Source organism: Peromyscus californicus, unplaced genomic scaffold (genome assembly GCF_007827085.1).
Source record: "Peromyscus californicus insignis strain IS unplaced genomic scaffold, ASM782708v3 Scaffold_1__1_contigs__length_55948999, whole genome shotgun sequence".
Classification (NCBI taxonomy): Eukaryota; Metazoa; Chordata; class Mammalia; order Rodentia; family Cricetidae; genus Peromyscus; species Peromyscus californicus.
In genome coordinates this window covers 6,092,036-6,114,636 of record NW_026294492.1, presented here as the reverse complement: position 1 = coordinate 6,114,636, position 22,601 = coordinate 6,092,036, and the positions used below count along the sequence as shown (strand labels likewise).

General features: G+C 50.0%; 1 protein-coding gene across 10 annotated transcripts in view; it reads right to left on the bottom strand.

Annotated features, from left to right (window-relative positions):
• The window catches only part of Asap2 (ArfGAP with SH3 domain, ankyrin repeat and PH domain 2), a 166,661-nt gene that overhangs the window by 23,011 nt on the left and 121,049 nt on the right, over nt 1-22,601 (bottom strand). For all 10 annotated transcript variants that reach the window (XM_052745813.1, XM_052745804.1, XM_052745806.1 and 7 more), the window contains 5 exons: nt 19,033-19,081; nt 18,778-18,944; nt 16,286-16,419; nt 7,982-8,076; nt 2,260-2,449 (listed from right to left, as the gene is read on the bottom strand). In XM_052745813.1, the coding sequence (XP_052601773.1) occupies nt 2,260-2,449; nt 7,982-8,076; nt 16,286-16,419; nt 18,778-18,944; nt 19,033-19,081 (635 nt within the window). The remainder of the gene's footprint in view (nt 1-2,259; nt 2,450-7,981; nt 8,077-16,285; nt 16,420-18,777; nt 18,945-19,032; nt 19,082-22,601) is intronic.

Below are 22,601 nucleotides of genomic sequence, written 5' to 3'. Positions count from 1 at the left end.
CTCTTCCAAAGGCCTTTCCGCCTTTCCCCCAAAACGTTTATTTACAGCCCAGAGTGCCCACTTTTTAATCTCCACAGCAAAAGGCCTATGTAGTGGTCTGAATGAGAATGGCCCCCATAGGCTCCTATGTTTGAATGCTTGGTCCCCAGTTGGTGGAACTGTTTGGGAAGGATTAGGAGGTGTGGCCTTGGTGGAAGAGGTGTGTCACTAGGGGTGGGCTCTGATGTTTAAAAAGATTTGTGACATTCCCACTCCAGTCTGTCTGTTTGTCTGTCTGTCTCTCTGCCTTGTGGATGTCTCTCAAGACTGTCAGCTACTGCCCCAGCACCATGCATGCTTGCCTGCCGCCATGCTCCCCGCGATGGTCACAGACTCTAGCCCGCTGAAGCTGCAGCCCCAAATAAATACTCTCTTTTATAAGTAGCCTTGGTCATTGTATCTTTTCACAGTAATAGAAATGTAACTAAGACAGTAGAACTTAGAGATTGGACCTTTGTCTTCTTACAGGACGTGAGAAATGCAGGGCGTTTCAAGTTCAAGTCATTTGGGTTGTGTTCCCATCCCTACATCAACACCAGAAGTGGAGAGGATAGGTAAACAGGGGCTGTTTTGGGCAGGTGGGTGGGCGAGTGAAAAAGTAGAGAGGAAGGAAAAACCCAAAACGCAGAAGGTGTGAACAGGGTGGCTGCCTCTTTCTACACTTGTCCTGTCTACTCAGTCCTCTGGGCGGTACAGGTATCCTGGCTTAGACATGGGGGCTTGAGTTTTCTCCTGAGAGAGAACGGGAGTGCCACTGGCTAACGTTCAGAAAGAGCCTGTGTCACTAGAAGGAAATGCTAGTACCCTACAATGTTCCCACTCATGGGATCTAGCTTAGCCTAGGATTCTGGGTCCAAACACGCTGGCCCTGTCTGGGACCAGACCATACAGAATGATGAACCCAGTCCTGAGTGTGCGCCCATGGGGACTCTGTCGGGAAGACCAGACTCAACAGCTCCTCAAGTACCAACAGTGTAACACAGACATGATCCCAAGAGCCACATCTGGAGGCTGGAGGAGGTGTTCTATCCGTCCCTTCTGGGAGGGCCCTGAGAGTGTGAGCTAAAAGATGGGCCTTGCCACAGCTCCTCAGCAGGGTCTCAGAGATGCTCTGGGACTAGCTCCCCACAGGAAGGACAGGCTCTCGCTAAACCTGTTTATGGGAGGGGGAGGGGTCCTTTTAGGCTTTTAAGCTTCTGATGGTGGAGTCCCTTCCACCTCAGATGGCCTTTTCCTTCAACCTCTGGCATTACATGTTTGGCTTAAGAACTGTGCTAAAGAGATGGCTCAGCAGTTAAGAGAACTTGATGCTCTCAAAACCATGTGTGACTCCAGCTCCAAGGGATCTGACATCCTGGCCTCTGAGGACACCTACATGCATGAGGTGTACATATATACACTCAGATACACACACGCAAAATTAAACTAATCATCTTTTTTTTTTAAAAAAAGAGTAAAACATACAAAGGTTCCATTTGAAAGGAGTCAACCTCGGTGCGGTGGTGCACAAACGTAATCTCAATACCCAGGAAGCTGAGGCAGGAGGATTGCTGGCAGTGTGAGACGCTTCTTAAAAAAAAGGGGGGGGGGGAGGGAGGGGTCCTATTGCATAGGTGTGGCTATAGTTAATAATGTATTTGAAGCATATATTCAAAATTGCTGAGTGGATTTGAACTGTCTCCACGACAAAAGGTAAGTAGACGGGATGACCTGTATTGTGTTCATTCCATGACGTGACTATATATCAAAATGCCATGTTTGCACATCATCATGCGGCACATGAACGGGTTGGGCATCCTGAACGCAAGTCATAAATCCAAAAATGCAACACAACCCTAAACGTTTCATGATGAGTGGGAAACTCCACCCCTGCATTCAGCGGAGGGCTTACAGTCAGAACGGAGGCGCTCTGGCGGCACTGCCCAAAACCACTTCCGTGTACGCGGCATTCGAGAGACACAAGCCGCCTGCATCCCAACCTCTAAGATCTCGTTAGGTCTCAAGTATTTCAACAGCTAAAAAACGTCCCAAATTAAAAAACAACTTCTGGCCCCAGCAATTAGGATAAAGTCCACTCAACCTCTACATTTATTTACCAATGAAAAGAAAACGTGCCCCCCATTTCTCTCCAGGGAGTGAGGGCAATATGGAGAATACCGTGGCGGAACACACACCCCTTGTGTGACCCCTCACTTCCCATCCTTTCGCGGCCCCTCTTACATGCCCGTTAGCCAGTGGGATTTTTTCTGTCAGGTCCACACCATCAGCATAAGCTTGGAGTAACCCAAAAATGTCTCTGGTCTTGACGGCCTCGCAGAGACTGTGGAGCTTCGCCGAGACGTCTGCGTGCTTTTTCCTTGCGTATCTCCTCTCGATGTACTTGGCTGTGATGTAGTCCTTCCTTGCGATCCTGAAACCAGACATAACTGATGGGTGACCCACCAAAGGCCTCTGTCATCCGTCTAGTCCATCACCTACCACGCTGCCCGGCCCTCTCGGGGCCCCGTGGGCTCCTTCCTTAAGTACAGGTGTGTCTAGCCTCTAGCATCAGAGGTATTGAAGCCCACGCGGCAGTCCTGGGCTTCACCCAGTAGTTAAGACAGAAGCCAGGCGCGTGGGTTCTTCGTATTCTCCCAGCTGCCTGCTGCTGTCCCTGCTGTGACCCTGAGCTCTCTCTCGGCACGCTGTGCTCCCCACACCTAACTGTGGATTTGCTTATCTTGCTTCTATCCATCCCTCTCCCGACACGCGCATGTCTTCCTCTGTTGTTATCCATGTTCCTCCTCCAGCTGTCCAGAGCCACCTCCTCGGGCAGGCTGGCCACCCTGGTTCTTTCCCGAGTGCCTTCCTACTTACAGACACATCTACACCCCGTCTTTTGTAGTCTTCACGCGTGCCTAAAAGTCACCTACTCATCAGCGGCCGGGAGTGTGAACTGAATGACAATATTCAGTTACCAAACCCTCAAATGCAGGGGTCCTAGCCGACAGACACTGGGGTTCAGGAGTGCATGGGTCCACTGGGCATTCTCAAACAGCCCCGGCATCCTCTCCTTCCCAGTGAGAAAGGGATGGAGGCAGGCAGCTCTCTGTCATCCCATGGTTGCCTACAGACAACATTATTACTCTAAGCCTGGGTCATGCAACACCTGCATAGCAAGATGCAGACAACGTGATTCCTAGAAGCCAGCACCGGGGGGTGGGGGGGTGGGGAGTGGGGGGGTGGGGGGTGAGTTAACCAAGCCGAGAGCCACCGCCCCTGTGACCTCTCGTCTCCACAAGGACCCGGCCTCACACTTCACAAATCTGGATTGTACCTGCACATGCTAGGCTTCATTCCTATACATCCTCTCCCTGTCGTCGGGGGGGACCCCAGAGACGGTTGCTCAACCCAGGATGGGAGGTCCCCCGGTTTCTGCTCCACGACAGGTCACCACAGCAGGAGTGACATACAGGTCATACTAAGTCAGTCACTCTACAGGACTCTCCCGTGTGGCCTCAGTCCGCAGAAAGCTCCAGGCTCTACCCTGAGGCTCAAGCCTTGTGGCACTCCAGCAACCTGTCCACCAGGTCCTACACATCATGGAGATAGGCTGACGCACTGGATGCCCACAGTGCAGAGAAGCACACTGGAGCTGCCGAGGAAAGATGGGCAGCTGCCTGAGACCACTGGCCAGGGCCCCGGCCGGCCCAGTTCAGAGCTGGAGGTCTTCTCCAGTGTGGGGCTTTCAGGAATTACCAAATCAAGGTGGGGGAGCCTTCATGGGGAGTTTATCCCGTGTCTTAAACTCCACGGGCTCCTGTGACGGACAGTCGTCAAGTCCTATGTGCATTCAGTAAACAATGTGGGACAGTCTCCGGGACCCCTAAAGGACAAGGGTGTGGTAGGAACAGCGGAGTGCCTTTACATATTTACTTTTTTGGGGGTGGGGACTGAACCTGGGGCCATGTGCATGTCAGGCACAAGCTCTCTGCCGCTGGAACCATAACCTCAGTTCTTGTTTTTTTGTTTTTTTTTTAAAAATTTTTATTTATTATGTATACAGTGTTCTGTCTGCAGGCCAGAAGAGGGCGCCAGATCTCATTACAGATGGTTGTGAGCCAACATGTGGTTGCTGGGAATTGAACTCAGGACCTCAGGAAGAACAGCCAGTGTTCTTAACCACTGAGCCATCTCTCTAGCCCCCAGCTCTTGGTTTTAAGACCTATTTTATGTGCATGGGTGTTTTGCCCACATGTATGGATGTGCACCACATGCATGCCTACTACCTACAGGTTGGACAAGGGCTTTAGAAGCCCTGGAACTAAGGGTACAGACTGGGAGCCACCACACGGGTGCTGAGAACTCAACTCAGGTCCTCTGCAAGTGCAGTATGTACTCTGTCCCGGAACTCACTCTGTAGACCAGGCCTGGCCTCGAACTCACAGAGATCCGCCTGGCTCTGCCCCCCCCTTCCCCCCAGTGCTGGGACTAAAGGTGTGCGCCACCACCGCCCGGCAAGCAGTATGCACTCTTAACAGCTGAGCCATCTCTCCAGCCCCAGGCTCTGGGCTGTTTTTTTTTTTTTTTTTTAAAGAGTCTCACTATATAACCCAAGTTGGCCTCAAACTCGGGGTCCTCCGGCTTCAGTTTCTAGAGTGCTGGGATTACAAGTGTGCCCCCCACCCTATCAGACTCTCTAGTTCTTGTTTTTTAAATGGATATTTATCTGCCTAGGGCTCGGAGTCCACTGAAGGTGGTTCCAGCCCAAACCCGGGACAGATCTCTGTAACCCTGTGACCCTGATTACATCGAGACAGACTGTGCCGTTAGCATGTTCTTGCCTTTTTTTTTTTTTTTAAATGTACATACCGAGATGTGTGGTGGAAAGCAGCAGAACACCACAGACCTATCCATCTGGTGGGGGTGTAAAGTGGGGGCGGGACTTCCTGCTGCTTCTGGGGGTGGGGATTCGGAAACAATCTGGCCTCCGGGTGGCCCAGTTACACACACCTTCCACCTCCACTCCCAACTGGGGGTTCAAAGGCCACTAGCGGGTGCCTTGGGTTTCCCCTTCCGCCAATGGCTGGAGATGGTGTGTGCTCACATCAACCTACAAGCAGCCTGCTCTATCAAATCTAGAAATAAAGTCTTTGCTGAATGAAGCTGGCGTAGAGCAGTGGCTGTTTCCTTGATTTATTGGGCCATTAAACATTTACTGAACCACAACAAGCAACATGCCGTGGTGGCAAACACAAAACTGAGTGAAACATACTTTCTCAGGACGGCATGTGAAAACCCAAGAATATTTACTGTAAAGTGTGATGGAATGCTACAAGAAAGAGCCAGCTGCCGGAGGCACGCACAGAGTCACGCAGTTCATTTTCATCTCCTATTTGGGTGGGGTAAGTCAGATTAAGGGTCTCACTACGCTGCCCAGGCTAACCTTGAACTCACTAAGTAGCCCAGGTTAGCCTAGAGCTCACTGTATAGGCCAGGCTAGCCTCAAAGGCATACTCCTCCTGCCTCAACCTCGCCATTGCGGGGATCACAGTCAGGTACCACCATGGCTGGTCATGCAGATTATCTCACCCGCAGAAGAATGACTGGGAGTGTGTTTTCATCACTGTTATAGACATCCACCCTCATTTCTGAGAAAATGAAGTGTAAATTTCCTTGTGAGAAGTGTCAAGGGTGTGTGTGTGTGTGTGTGTGGTGTGTGTGTGTGTGTCGGGGGCGTGCCTCACAGCAGACTGAGCACAGATGCTGAGAAGCGGTATTCATTCTTAGGATCATTTACCTCCTAGAACAAACAGATGTCCTGCTTTCATGAGGAATCCTGGCAGTTTTGTTTTGTTTTTTAAAGATTTATTTATTTCCATGTGCATGAATATTTTGTCTGCATGTATGTATATGTACCACGTACACTTCTTGGTGCCTGCAGAGGCCAGAAAGAGGGCATTAGATCCTCGGAACTCGGGTTTTGAATCGCTGAGGCCACCATGGGGGTGCTGGGACCCAAACCCGGATCCTCTGCAAGAGCAGCAAGTGCTCTTAACAGCTGAGCTATCTCTGCAGCCCCTATTCCCGGCACGTAAAAGTGCGTCACTATACTCTTGGTTTAAAGTTGACCGGCATTCTGGCATTCCAGGAGACTGGTGACAACCAGGAAGCCAGCATCAAGCCACAGCTGTCTCTACACTCACCATGCTGGCCCACGACATTCCCTCCACTAAAAGGGGCCCTCCAGTCACCCAGGAAGGCACTGTGCACCTGCAGGTCCCAAGAAAAGAGTAACTGCACAGGATCCTCATTTCTCGATAGACGGGGTCGGCCAGGGCATTGCTTAGACTCTGCTGCCAACACCATTCACGCCCCGGCTGAGTGCAAACCATCTTTCTAGCTTCCCGAGCGCCTCTCTGAGGTGGGCAGCAGATTCTCCCTTTTTTTTTTTTTAGAGAAACCGAGGCTTAGACTCAGACCGTAAAAACCCTGCCCCACCCTGCGGCCTGGAAAAGGACGGGGAATCCAGGCTCTCCAGGTCAGCTCGGAAAATAACATCTTCATATGCAGAAGACAATGCTTGACAACCACGTCATCCAATCTCTGTGAGACACTACGTCACTACGTCACAAATGCTCACTCACGACAGGATGCAAACATAAGCCGACCACAACCTAACACTGCAAGATACCTGGCGCCCAAGACAGCCAACGACCGACAATCTGCTACTCGCCCTCTAGACTGTTCCCATGCCCTCAGTGGGTCAGAGTGCAAGACAACAACACAGTCCAACACTTCTGCAGCCTCAGTTTCCCAAACAGAACAGCTACAAAGATCTAAGTGTTCTGCCCTGCACACTCTGACTGCCTCTAAAACTGCTCTTAAAGACACAGTCCTGTCACTCGATGTCCTTTAGGAGAACCCAGACCACTAACTCAATTTCAGGCCTATGCCGGTGAAATGTAGTTTGTGGTATAGATTGAGAACTTTCTCTGATCCCTGATCTTTACTCTCCCCGTGCTCACACACAGGTGCTATCCGGGAGACCTAGCCCTCCTCCTCTATCTGCATCATACTCTAGCAGGTGGACCACTCCAAGCCCTCCTGTGGGCAAGCAGGCCATTTTAAGAAACAGGGGACGGGTGGTAGTGGCGCACACCTTTAATCCCAGCACTCGGGAGGCAGAGGCAAGCAGATCTCTGTGAGTTTGAGGCCAGCCTGGGCTACAAAGCAAGATCCAGGACAGCCAAGACTACAGAGAGAAACCCTGTCTCAAAAAAAAACAAAAAACCAAAAACAAACAAACAAACAAAAAACCAAAAACAAGGAAACAGGGATGAGGTCTGAGGGGCAGCATGGCACTGCCCTGTCCACCCCCTCCAGCCCAGTGTGTTGGAATAAAACATTGATAAAACTGGTGGGCAATCCCTATTGTGAATGGTCCATCAATGGGTCAGCTGGAACAGAGTGAGGCACACCAGCTTCCCGGTCAGTTTGCGTCCACAGTTAAACACACACAAGGGTTTTCTGGAGGGGACGACAGGTCGTACACCTCAAAGGACCCCGACGAAGAGAGTGAGTGAGTGGTGCATGGTCACCCGGCACAACTCACCACGCCGGGAAGGTGGGCAGAGAGAAGGGGCAGAGGCAAGGGGCGCAGAGGTCCAGGGCAGCAGCGAGCAAGGCTCAGGGCAGTGCCCTCCTCGCGGGCAGTGCAGTTGCTAAAAAGCCCACTGTCCTCTGGTCCCTTCCGAACAAAACCAGCCACACCGGGCTTCTGTCTGGACACACAAAAATGACTAAAGAGAAAGAAAACTCAAAATGAAAACGAATAACAACTTGAGCTAGCGGGAAGCAACGACCGACGGACCCCCCAGACCTGTTCCCCTGCTTACAGGGCTCAGGCCAAGGGCAAATCTTTGTTCAGCACATGAGACCAGCCGGCCGGCTTCATACTCACATGTCGCTGCCTGGGTGGGGTTTGACCGAGTCCTCAGACGGTAGGCAACACTCCATGATCTCATTAAAGCCTGCATTCCCAATATTCTTGGCAAGCTGCAAAAACAGAAGTCTATTTTAGGGTACTCAATTATTAATACCCTCCACGGCTGGTCGTTACTCACAATCTGATGATTTATTTAATGGTGGCTGAGAAATAGAGCGGCAAAGTGGTTTGCTTTTAATGAAAAGGCACAAAACCCTAAAGCCCCAGGGGGTACAGCCCAGACGACCTGCAGGGGATCCTGCGGAAAATGGACCGAGTCACCACAGGCTCTCCGAGAAGCAGGAACACATCCATGGTGAGTCTCCATTCTCGCCTGCTCAAGTTCATTCCGTCACGGCCTTCTTCACACCAGCTGTGAGGTAGTGTCACCAGATACGTGGGGCCAGGAAGCCAAAACCCAGGTTCAAACAGGAGAGTCAGTTTTTATCCATGGAACCAGAGGGACCTCACAGGGTTATAAAAAGGACCAAATGGGACCCTTTCGGTGAAAACCTTCAGCAAACGCGAACACTGTGACATCACGTGTGACCTCCAGATGTAAGTCTTCTGGCTTTTCTTTTTTCAAGACAGGGTTTCTCTGTGTAACTCTGGTTGTCTTGGAACGAACTCACTCTGTAAAGCAGACTGTCCTCAAACTCAGAGATCCACCTGCCTCTGTCAGCCGAGTATTGGGATCAAAGGCAGGCGCCACTATCATCCGGCATATGACTACTCAAGCCACACCTTCTCCTGAATTCACTAAGTACCACTGTGCCGGGCACAGCCATGCCACCTTGACCACATGGTAACTGGGGTTTGCCGAAGGAAGGACTGTGTGGCCAGGAGCTCCTTCAGAGCGGGGATGTCACCACCTCATCCCAAGCGCCAAACTCAGCATCCACCCTTTAAATGAGCTTCCAGGTCAGATTCCTGCCACTACCGCGTCCTGGCCCACAAGTCAGATTTTTAAATATTTCACGAAACAGTACCGTCAGGGCACATCATGTACAAGGGTTTAAAAGAACAGATTATTTAATTTCCTTGTTGAAAACAACACAGTGAATGAGTCAACGGCACTTAGCACTCCTCACCTCAATGGCCTGTGCAGACAATGAGTAGGCAGAAATCGATGCTCGGGAGGTGTGGCTCCTGGCAGAGGGTCTGGTCTGTTTTTAGGGGGCATTAGCTTAAGTTCGAATCTAAAGGGATCTCTTGATTAGACAGTAGGGACTCCCTGGCACGAAGCCACATGAGACTGAGGTGCTAAAGGCAGTGCTGGAATATGGGCAGCTTGACTTTCACGTGGTGAGCCTTGCTAGTTTTACGTCGTCCCTGATCAGTAAGCCAAGCACGCTCACTATCTGTGCCTCCTTGCTCAGTCCTGACTCCAGGGCCTCAAGCCGTGGTAAGAGGGCAAAATCTGGGCAGCCAGACTGATATTTCCTGTGCATAAGACACTCAGAGCACAGTATAGGCAGCACAACTCTTCCAACGACAAGGACCCGCAGACCATGGAATAAATGCCCCACAAAAGATTTCTTGTGCAGCTAGCATTAGACACAGAACTAAACAGCAATGATGGAGTCCCTGGCACAGACAGCTTGCTTGCTTTAGTACCCTATCATATATATAATGTGAGTATCACCCTCTGGGCTTAATCATCTGAAAAAAATTAAAATAAATGGCAGAAACCACAATTGCCTCCTGTGAGTGAGGGACCACCCAATGCCTCCTAGTCTGCATTCAGGGGGTGGGAGATGGGAGGAGAGAATTTACCAGGAATCAGAAAGCTTCCCTTCTGCTTGGATCTGGCTGGCTTAGCCAGGCTAGCTGATCCAGGAAGCGACCACATCCGTATGTCACACACACACATTCAACACTGGAGGAACACATCGCCACCCATATCTGCTAAGGCCCAATTTATAAAATAGCCTTCAGGGAACTCCTTGTAACCACCAACAGAGGCAAAGCCCCCGGAGCTGGAGGCCACAGGATCCTACCGGGGAAACAAGGGGCCAGCAGACTCCTGGGAAGCAGTACTCAGAGCAGGGAGACCAGGTGTTGGCCTGGGCTCTGGCACCAAGAGCTGTCACTGTCACCTGAAGGAAGTGTGGGATGTGCTGAAGTGGGAACCTGACGGGCAGAGGCGGCGGCAGCCAGCGGTACAGATGTTCTCCCTGTCTGGGGGCTGGGTTCCAGGGACCTGGAGATGGGGAATCTCAGGGTACCTGGGTACGTCCAACACTGCTTTAGATGACTTCTAATTCCTAAGACAATAGGAATGCCACGATAATAGCTGTCAAACAACATTGTGCAGGGAGTAACAAGGAGAAAAGTCTGCACGTGTCCACTACCGGATAGAAAGAACCTCAGTAAGCTAAGCTATGAGGCACATGAACAAAGGCCCAAGGCTCAGGGAGATGAAGGGCTGCGGCGGGTGTCTCACTTCATTGGAGGGGATACCGGTGAGTTTTTAGGATGAGAAAATTCAAATTGGGGTTTTCTTTTAGAAATTCCTAAAATGTCTTCTAAATGTTGTTTCTGGGTTTACTTGATGTGTATGAATGTTTTGTCTGCATGTATGTATATATGCACCACACGTGTACAGCGCCCATGGAGTTCAGGAGAGGGCATCAGATCCCCTGGAACTAGTTACAGACGGCTGTGAGCCACCATGTGGGTGCCGGGAACCAAACCCGGGTCCTCTGCAAGAGCAACAAGTGCTTTCGACACGGAGCCACCTCTCCAGCACCTATTTTAAATACTTTTGGCTGGAGGTTGGTTGGCTATGTAGACGGTACACCCACTGACACAGAGGGCCGACCGAGCATCACTTGAGACAGTGAAGCCCCAAGCCTCGCCCTCCACGGCACGTCATGAACACAGACTGAGTCCTTCCTGTAACTGAGCTCCTCAGCTGTGTTGGGCAATGGGCACAAGCCACCATGTTGTTCTCTACTGGCTCAGCCAACCACAGAGACAAATTGCTAAAATGATGATGATGATAAATAAAAAGCAGCAGAAGCAGAGGGGCCAGGGACACGGCTCAGTGGGCAAAAATGCTTACACTGCAAGCCCGACACGTGAGTCTGGTCCCTGGAACCCACAAAAGCCGAGGTGGTGGCATGCATCAGTAATCTTCGCATTCCTCTGGAAAGATAGGAGGGGCGTCAGACGTAAGAATTACCCAGAAGCCCACGGGCCAGCTGGCCCAGAATATGCAGAGTGGTGGAAACAAGAATGACCCACTCCACAGGGTGGAAGACAAGAACAGAACTCCAAAAGTTGTCCGGTAAAACATAAAAATACATTTTTTCAAAGCAGCACAGTATTGAGTGAGTGAGTGTGTGTGTGTGTGTGTGTGTGTGTGTGTGTGTGTGTGTGTGTGTGTACAGAAACTTCTGCCCAGCTCTGAAAGACCCCAAGTCCAGGTAGGCAGCATGCTCATGGCCAAGAAGACTGGGTGAGAGTCACGCACATGCCCAGAACAGAGAAATGGGTCCTTGATAAACCTTTAGCAGTTGCCTGAGCAGGGCATGAAGCCACAAGGCCTCAGGTTTTATCTAGATGCTAGTTTTAGAGTTTGGGATGGTCTGGAGCAGAGCTCTTGCTTCCTATTCCCACGAGGAAGGACATTGACTACGGTAGCTTCTCTCTCTCTGTCCTCACGTGAAGACAGGAACCGGAAGTGAGGGAAGCAGGACTTCCCTGAAGCCCGTTAGGTCCCACAGGGGTCACAACACTGGGACCTGCTCCTCCTCCAGGCTTGATCTGGTCAAGCTGCCCAGTGGTGTGGACTACCACACAGTTACCACACACAGGCACCACGTAGCCATGTGGGTCTCTGCCAACTACAGAGTCTGGAGCTATTCTGGTTTATCTTGCTCCCTGCTCATTCCCAGCTCTGTCCCAATAGGGTGGAAGGCCTGAAGACAGGTTATACCTCTTGACAGACACACGTATGAGGGCCCAGGAACATGAGACAGGTGACCAGTACAGGCAGAGTCAAGAGATGTCGGGAGCTTAACAAGGGTGGAGCATGAACAAGGGCGGAGGGTAAGAAAGGAGTTCACATGCTTAACATTTACGCTGCCATTTCTCAAATATATTTGACAATATACACAGATGCTTAGGTACTTGGTTTTGCTTGTAGCTAAAAACAGCTCAGTGCTGTGGCTTACAAACGGTATTGCACACAGCCTGTGGTGTCCAACGGTCTGTAGGGGTGTTACATATTACATGGGCAAGTTTCTTGGATGCTGGGTCTCATTTAGGCCAGAGAGAAAGTATAAACAACCCCTCCCCACCCCACACACACCCAAAATAACAAAACAAAAAAAAAGTCATGACAATGCCTGGAAGCTAAATGTGATTCAGTAGACAGCAGCTGACTGTAATTTCTCACAGCTCTAAGCAACTGCAGTCACTACCCAGCTAGGCTTAGTTCAGTGCCTTCAAAACGCCAGTGCGGAACAGCATCCCAGAGCCCGAGGCTGCGGCTGCCCTGCCCTGGTGACTGACAGCTCAGCAGACAGCGACCTCAGGAGACAGCTGAGTCAGCCAGCCAGCTCCCCAGGCTGCCTGACATTCCTCCAGCAAGATGGAGGGCTTTCAAATTCATTTCCTTTATTCTGTTCAGACCGGGTCTCACTCCGTAGCCCAGGCTGGCCTGGGACCCGCTGCGTAGCACAGGCTAGTCTCAAGGTAGCAGCGATCTTCTGCTTCAGCCTCCAAAGCTGAGCTCACGGGCCTGAGCCGCCACGCCTGCTCTAAATTAAATTTCAAATTACTGAAGCTTTCTTTATTAACTTCGAACATGAGAGTGAAATGGATCACATGATACCAGTATCTCAGTAGGTAATATGGTTTTTCAGATGACACCCCTGCCCCTCAAAAAGGCATCTTTTAATGTTCTTCGAAGTTAAGGAGAAAATCCACCTCTTTAAAATCCAGGCTTGCCAGGGAAGTCTGAAACCGGTTCACTGAAGGTCTCAGACAGTGGTTCTCAACCTTCCTGACGCTTAGACCTTTTAGTAGAGTTCCTCATGCTGTGGTGACCCCCCAACCATAACGTTATTTTCGTTGCTACTTCATAACTATAATTTTGCTACCGTCATGAGTAGTCATGTACATATCTGTGTTTTCCAATGCTCTTAGGTGACCTCTGTGAAAAGGTTGTTTGACCCCCAAAGGGGTCGAGACCCACTGATCTAAGCCTAGTAGAGTATGGAATGCCGTTCCCCCAGAGAACCAAATGAACCCTTCATCTGCCTGTGTTCTGTTTCAGTGAGCACGAAGTGATTTTTAAAAGCGGGTCACAGGAAGCAGAGGTAGTTACCGGTCACACCCAGTCACCTTCACGGATGCCGCCCAATCCGGCGGATCAACTCGGAAAGCGCACTTTCAAACAACAGCAAATTAAAATGGAGAAACACTGGGGCACAGTGTCAGGTAAACTTGGCAAAGCATGTAAAAATCCATAGAACTGAGCAAAGGGCTCATCTGAAAAGGGAAATGCTGCAGTCATGCCGGAGGACAGGAGCGGTGAACGTTCATCTTCTATTCAAAGACAGGACACCGAAGAGAAAATGGAAATGCACTCAGGTCCCGCTCACGGGCTGGCTGTCTCCTTCAGGTCAAGTTTAAAAGTCTCGGCTGGCCAACCAAAGCAAGAAATGGAAAACTGGAATTGTTCTGCATAAATTAGAAAGCGAAGGGGCACCCTACGGAATGAGAAAAATACCCGAGACGCTGGCCTCATACAAGGACAGAATCAAAAATACGTAACGAGCTTCAATAACTTGATGGAATGAACACAGACAGTTCCGGCTCAGAGGCATAAACCAAAGACACGAAACAGCAACTGGGTACGAGCCGCATGTCCGGCAACGCCATCTGCAGCTACGTGTGAGTGATAAACACATCCCCTCACACCAGGAAGCCTTTTATCAAAAACTGCATCAAGGATGAGAAAGAAGAGAACCATGGACACCACTGGTTTGACTTTATGGAGGCTTCTTTAAAAAAAAAAAAAAAAAAACAATAAAAGTACACTGGAGAGAAGGTGCATGGCAGTTAACAGTATTCACTGCTCTTCCAGAGGACCCACGTTTTATTCCCAGCATCCACCTCGGGTATCTCAGTCACCTATACCTCCAGTTCACGGGTACCTGACATTGTCTTCTGAATCATCTCTCCAGGCCCACGTTTTGAGACACAGCTAGTCAATGTTGGAGCGAGGCTCTAACCCAGCTCTCGAAAGCTAATTACTAGATGTCTAGGAATACTGAGAGGCAGCTGTTAAACATTGCTACTGTTAAGAATTATACTATGTAAACGCATGATAAATCATGTCAACAACTACGATGCTAGATATTCAAGACTCATTATCTTGCTGAGCATGCTGGTGCACACCTGAATTCTAAGCACATAGGAATCTGAGGTTAGAACAGCCTGGGCTACACAGTGAGACCCTGTTCCAAAAAATACAAAACAAAATAAACCTCATCATTTCTAAATTTTACTACAGTTCACTATTATCATTGTCTTGAGCTGCATATATGCATATTTATATGATGAATGTATATATGCATATATATGTGCATTATATTTATATGATGAATGTATATGTGCATTATATTTATACGATGAATGGATATGTGCATTATATTTATATGATGAATGTATGCTAGACCACTATGTTTCTGAACATCCATTGTCAGTTCCAGTCAGTAATTCGTAAGAGTAACTCAAAACTGGCGATGGATGATAGGAGGATTTACACCAGGGGAAAAGGCAGACTTTGATCAAGGGCTTGATCTTTGCTCCTCAGAGTTGGCTGCTAAACATCTGTTGGGGATGAGCTCTGGGGACAGGCAGGTGTGATGCTCACACGCTTCCCACATGGCCAGAATACCCGCCATACATGCTGGTTTGTATCCTGGGAGTCTCAGAAGTGAGTATGAGCTAAGAGAGATTAAAGGGAGCCTCATTTTGAGTGGGTTATCTTAATGGGTGTAGAACCTAGGGACATTAAGGTATTGTAAGCAAGGCTTCCCCCTTGGTAAAGTGCGGATCCTACATCAAGGATGTTGAATCATAGCCATCGGATGAGCTAACACATAAAGTGCTTCCAAAATAAGCCAAAACTATCTCACTATACAGCATTTAGTGCTGTAACCCAACCAGTGAAAGTAGAAATCGCCACAGTCCATCAGTGTTTACTGAGATACCATATCCTTGAAAACTTAGTGTGGCCATTTAAAAACTAAGCCATAATCGGCTTCCCCAGAGATGCTGTACATCACACACCTCTAAGACGTAGGCCACGTGCCCTCATATGAGCAGCAGGGACTATATACATACCCATGAGCACACTGTGGGGCCTTGCTGGGTCTGCTTCATTTGTAAGGTGAGTAATCAGGGATGTTGCTGTCTGAGACCCACACTAGCTAGTTTTTCCTCACTCTTGTCTTCCAAGATCAAACAAGGAATTCCTTGGAAAGACAGGGCAGTTTCCCCAAGACAGCCAGAAGCATCAGGAATGTAGACATATTGGATTTGGAGTTGTCAAGAAGATTTACGGCCCCGTGAGAGGAATACTACTGACCACGTGAATTGATGTTCTGTCAAGATTATTGCTCTTGACAGTAAAATCAATGGCAATCAATATCCACTTACTCTTTACTACCCAAAGCCCAGTCATCTCAAGAAAGAATTTCAAGCACTGCCCTCCAAATAGACACCACAGATTCTGAGGCCGTCCCAAAGCCCATGTAGGTGTGCCAATGGCCTCGTGACTCAGTCAGGCTACAGCATCAAACACCAAAAGGTACTTTTCAAAACACACTTTCATCTCCCCAGCCCTCCATCACAAAGCATCCATATTACCAGTGAGCCACGAACGAAAAATTATTTTAGAAACGTGAGGGGCAAAACCAGAAGCCAGCATCTCTCCTGAGAGGAACAATATGGATCAAGAAGGCCAATGGGGTCTTGAAGCAAGAAGTGGGTTCAGTCTTGTCAGAAACTGGTTGATGACGTTAGGACTGTAAACCCTTTAGAGTCCTTTGGCTTTGGGTTCTGTGCCTGATTAGGGTGAAAGAGGGCCTCAGCTGCCACCTCAGCCATTCCAGAAGACTTCTACACCAGCCTCAGTGCACCTTGTTTGGGGTCCTTTCCATTTTCTGATTTGGGAATAACATCCCATAACAAGACGTGCCCTCGCTCCTCGGTAGCTGAGAGTGAAATCATTATCAATGAGTTTCTAAATCAAATTACCAGAAGCTCAGACGTTCCCAATACATCTAAGGTCAAGGACTGCATCCTGGAGTAATGAACCCCCAGCTCCCGGTGGATTCCAGAGCACTCGATGCAAGTCAGGATGCCCAGGTTGGTGGAGAGCCACGTCGGATCTGCCAAAGAGAAGGGGTCCTCATGAGCTGGCTGCCAGACAAACAGGAGACAGAAGTTTCTCCCTGTCAGGCTGCTGAACCAGGAGCTTTGAACATGAGAGTGGTACCTTGGATGCAGCTGGTACCCCGGTCATCTAAAATCACACCAAACCCACAAACAACGATGACAAGGTGCTATTTTTCCCCTTCAACTCCATCCTCCCATCCACTTGAGCGACCCCAAGGGCTAGTCCTGCGGCACCCACCCCAGTTCCCCCGGGCCATACCACCGAGGGGAGCAGGAGGAGCACAGTGCTGCAGGGATGGGTAAGATCTCTAGGCACTAACAGTAACAGAGAACACACGTTCATGCCTGTGGCGTGCTCAGGATCTGGGCTGTGGGAATAGTGCCCCGCACTGTGAGCGTCAGAGACCGGAGTACTTTTGCACACTATCTCACTGTACACTCAGAGCATGCTGCTATACACGTGCCGAGCAAACACGTGGGACGTTCACTTCCTCACTTACGTGTCCTACCATGTGCTTAGCGCACAGTGTGGACCCAGCCAATGCTTGACAGGCTAATGCTGCATTTGCAAAGCGTTGAAAATAAGATGTATCAGAGCACAATGTCTCGGGAGTGCTTGCTGCCCTTAGAAATTCTCCACAGGCAGGCCTCACGATCTTGCCCATGAGCTCATCATGAATTTCTTTTAAAACTGTCTAGTTGTTAAAAACCGGGGGGGCAGGGGCAAGGGGCTGGAGAGGTGGCTCAGTGCTCTTGCAGAAAACCTGAGTTCCGTTCCCAGCACCCATGTGACTAATTACAACCACCTGTAACTCCAATCCCATAGGATCTGATGCCCTCTTCTGGCCTCTATGAGCATTACACACATGTGGTCCACATAAACTCACCCAGACTCACACACACAGCTCCAAGTAAAATAAACAAATAAATCTTGAAGAAAAAAAAAATACCGTGGGCTAAGGACTTTAGCTCAGTGGTACAGTGCTTACCTACCACATCTAAGGCACTAAATTCAATCCCCAGTACATATATGTAAAAACCACACACATACACACACTGTACCCGCAACAGTGATTATTACTAGCACCCACGTTTGCAGGTATGTGCGTCCTGCTTTTGGGGGACAGTGCACGTTCAGATAACCCTGCTTTTGGGTGATAGTGCACGTTCAGATAACACAGCACATTCCAGGCCAGCTGTGTGCTCTTAGCATTTTACAGCAATGTTTCCATATGAAGATGGTCTAAGCTTCTGAATATGTCACTGTTCTTATCCTTTCTCATGAAAGAGCCCACTCTACTCCCTACCTCTGCTCCTGCCACATAGATGTTGCTAATAGATCCAAGACCAAACAGAAACTCAGGAAAACGAGAACTTACTTACTTCTAGCTATCCACTCTATTGTGGCTGTACTTTTAACAGAAACTGTCCCAGAACTAGGTGAACAGAAGGCCACTTTTCTCGGTTTTTACCGAGCATTCAGAAAAGCAACTGTGTTGATCCTAACTCCCCAGCCCTCTTCTATCTTAATTAAAGTGTCAATTCATCAAGTCTTAAAATTCTGGTTGTTGGGCTGGAGAGACGGCTTAATGGTTAGGAATACTGGCTACTCTTCCAGAGGTACTGAGTTCAATTCCCAGCACCCACATGGTGGCTCACAACCATCTATAATAGGACCTGATGCTCTCTTCTGGCATTCAGGTATACATGCAGAGCATTCATATATACAATATAAATAAACAAAATTAAAAAAAAAATTCTGGTTGTTAATATCCATAAAGATACTATGTGCCTTAACATAAAAACCTCTGATAAATTATATCAAAATGTAAACACAGGACGTGACAGATGGTAGGGACCCATCACTCATTTTACAGCTGTTTGACAGTCTATGGCGCTCTCCCTGGGTCACAGAGCCAGAGTGTGCCTGAGAGTGATTTCAAATGGTCCTCTAGGGGGGACGGAGAAGCTGGAGTAAATCCTAGGCAAAAGCCCCGCTGTACCTTCACATCCTCTCAGAACCAGTAAGACGGGTGACCTTCCGCTTCCCCCCACTGCCCTTCAGTCTTCCCACTACTCAAAAAGCACCGTAATCTTTTCATCTCCACCAGGCTGCCTTTGCAGGGTCCTGCCCTGGGCCCAGCAGCCAAGCACCTCCCACCCATGCCCCCCACTGTGCTCTGCACACAGTTTATTAAGCATGTGTGTAATGGGATAAGCTCAGAGAGAACTGCGCCGATTTCACATTTGAAATGACAGCTAAAAAAAAAAAAAAATCAATGGGCGGGTTCTCGGCGTCTCTGGAATCCGAAGGCCCTAGAGCCGGGGTTTGGGGGGGTTCCCCGGGTCACCTGGTGCCCCACAGTCGCAGCACACGTCATTGCCCGTCATCCTCTGCACCTCCGAGATGATCTCTTTGGTCAGCTCTTGGACGATGTTGTTTTCTCCCGTGGTGTCGTCGCCCTTAAACGCATTGTTCAGAGCTTCTTCCTTGCTGTTTTGCAGTACAGACATCCATCTGGACAAACAGCGGCCACAGCTCGGGTGTTAGCTGGGAGAGCACACCCACTCCCACCCCTGCCCCCAGCCCCGCCCACGGTGCTTACATCTGACATTCCTGCTCGTCCTCGGCCTGGAAGTGGTACGTCCTGTCGTCTGCAATAGCAAGGGGGGGGGGGGGGGACTCATTACTTCGAAGCCCAGCTCTGCACCATATTGATGTATAAAGCCGAGCAGTCCTGCCGGTCCTTACGTGCGTGTGTGCCCACGAGTGTGTGCAAGCACTTTAGTCATTGTGACTTTATACTGCAAATTAACCAACCTGCCCATTCTAGTCTAAAACATGCAGCTTCCTGAGATGTGAAGGATTTTACTAGAAACCAAACTTCTACCTTCATTACAGTCATCCCCTCCTACCCCAAGGAACTGTGACAGTCCTTAGATTACTGCCTCCCCGCCTCCCACTTTTGGAGGCAGGGTCTCCGATGGAGAGGCCAGGCTAGCTTTGAACTCACGCAGATCTGCCTGCCCATGCTTCCTGAGCGATAAAATGAAAGAAGTGAACCGTTTGCCTGGCGAACAAGAGCCTTTTCTGAAAAAAACGCTACCTTAGACATTTTCTGGCCTCCTTAGAAAAGGACTGATACTGTATCAGACATTCTAAGAATACCACACCCTGAGAGTTCTGTGTCACAAGCACAGCGAACCCAATAAGACACAGTTAAATAATGGTCTAACAGGAATTGTCACACCGGCGCATCAGGTGTTTGCAGTGATTTACAAGTGTTCTGGGGGAGGAGGGGCTGGGGGGGGGGGGACGACTGGGATCCCTGTGTGCTCAGTGGGGGGGGGGGGCGTGAAGGGACAGCTCCACTTCTGTGATACTCTTGCTGAAAACATACAATCTCAGTTAAGTTCTGACAACACAGGAGAAACCTAACTTGACGGACATTTCACAACAAAACTGGACAGCAGTCTTCTAAAGATACAAAGGTCAACACGGACAAGGAAAGACTGTAGAAACCAGACCCCTGGGGGCCAAGATTAATTAAGATCTAAATGCAACCTGAGGGTCTGGAGGGGATCATAGGGCCAGGACAAGGATGTGAGTAGAAAAACTGCGTTTTGGGTAGGGTTTCACCTATGCCTGGGTCCTTCCTCAATGTGGATTTCTCTAGTAATATATACTGGCTAATTAACATCTACACACACACACACACACACACACACACACACACAGAAGCTGGATAAGGGATATCAACAAAGTCTATGCACAGAATCAGTCCTAACAAGAAAGTTAAAAAAGAAAATTACATTTGAAAAGAGGAGAAAATGAAGTTTAACTTCTGCAGGTAACAGAGTGACATTTGGTGTCACAATAAAATACCTATGACCCCAAAAGCAAGCAGGAGGTGATGAGGTGACTCAGTAGCTGAGTGCACCTGCCACCAAGACAGACAGCTTGAGTCGACGCCTTGGGACCCACAGGGTGGAAGGTGAGAACCAACTCCCATGAGTTGTCCTCTGGTCTCCAAACGGGCATGCACGTGCGCGTGCGCGCGCACACACATACACACACACACACACACACACGCACACGCACACACACACGCACACACACACAAATAAATGTTTTTAAAAACTCTAACGAGTGGACACAGCTCTTCAGCGGTAGTTTTCAGTCCTTGACTTAGGAAGACCTGGATGAGCTGTCTGGATGGTGGCCAAGGATGGAGAGGCGTCAAGAGCAGACACAAGTGAGGTCTGGAGCAGAGGGTCCTAGGGGTGGGTTTGCTTTTGGTTTTTGTTTCTTTAAACTCTCAATGCCAAGGTGAGTGGAACGACGCCCTTCGATGTCCCTTCTGCCACCGAAGAGAGGAGCAGAGGCCAAGAGAATGACTCCAAGTCCGACAAACACTGGACTGCACCCGATCGGAGTGAGAAAAGAGGCATGGCCACTTCCTCCTACTCCCGGGCACCTCCCAGCTCAGGCCAGCCTCCTAGGAAGAGGGCCCGAGGGGCAGGTCCACAGCTCGAGCTGGGAGCTTGCCTGCCAAGTGCACCTCAGAGTTCTCGGGAAGCTGTGACTGGAGGGCATGCCGGGGACCCTGTGCCCACACTCAGCTCCTTCACAGCCAGGTCGGGTGCGGCTGGGGTGGATGGGCTGGCTAATGCTGCCAGTGTTCAGACCGGGAACTGGGGAAGTGGGAGGCTATTCCGAGTGACAATGTCCCCATAATGCTCTCCCTGCAGGCTCTCTGGAGACCCACCTAAGACAGGGAGGTTCCATGAGCTCCTGCCACAAGAGAAGCCTTTGGGAGCTGTAGAAAGGCAAGCCACCAGGGAATCTCCGAGCTCCATCCCACTCGGGAGACTGGCCAAGTTATCTCATAATTCTAACCACCACCCTTCCTAGGGTGCCTGTGTGGCCAAGGACAATGGCTCAGGACTTGGGTTTCCAGAAGAGAAGTCAGTCTGAGGGCACAAGACTGGACAAGTTCCCAAAGGGTTGGCTTGATGGCAGAGAAATCCCCCTCAAGGGGTGCGTTCCCACGGCCCTCTTGATCCTAACGGGAAGCCCCCTTTAGGAGAGGAAGGTAACCGTCTTGCAACTAGTAGCTCTTCAGTGTGTGATCCTCTGAGCAGATTTCACGGTGGGTGAGGATTGGGGGGAGGGGGACTCCTGGGGTGCAGCTAGACTCTCGCTGCCCTGCTGTCTCTCAGTCCAGCCTTTGGTTCACCTTTGATTTCCCAACGACTCAACTTGGTCAAGCTCAAGGGCACTTGATGGCATTTGCTCCCCTAGTCAGGGGGCAGAGGAGGCATCACGGGGAAGACTGGGCTGCCGAACCAGGTCCCCCTCACCTTCTCAGGGCAACAGCTCGTGTATGTCCCCTGATAACCTCTACACGAACTCAAGGCCCGGCCACCCCACGTAAAGTGTTTCCCACGCGACGCTCCTAGAGCAATCGGGCATTTTGAAAATCTTATCTGCTGAGCTGAAAACTGGGCAGGGCTGGGATTAACTTTGCCCCTTGAAGAGCAAGCAGAGGAAGTGGGTGAGACAGGTTTTCAACACAGCTAAGGCTCTGCAATGGCCACAACAGCCAACAGTGCCCGCAGCCAGATTCACAGAGCCACCCGGGCTGTGCCCTCTGGGTCGGGGTCATTCACGAGCAGGAGAAGGGCAGAAAGTCAACAGGCTGTGCCCTCTGGGTCGGGGTTATTCACGAGCAGGAGAAGGGCAGAAAGGCAACAGACTGTGCCCTCTGGGTCGGGGTTATTCACGAGCAGGAGAAGGGCAGAAAGGCAACAGGCTGGGTCTTGGTGAGGTCTGTCTGCAGCACTGCTCGGGGGCATAACCAGACTCACACACTAGCCACTTCTGCCACATCCTCAGGATGCAACAATTCACACCTACCCGGGGGTTTGTGGGCCCTTACTATGCGGGTGCCTCCCTGGTATGGGACCAGCCAAAAGCACTCAAGAGGAAGGAAGGTTCCGTAGCAACTGCTTCAGCTCCTCGGTGTTTGCTGGGTGACAGTTGAGGGGGTGGGAGGTGCTGTACCCACGTTGGTGTGATGCCCTAGGCTCCCAGAGCTCAGCCAGCTATTCAGAGAATCTTACACCTAGGGTAACAGCCAACTTCTTCACAGGCTACTTTTTTAGAGATAAA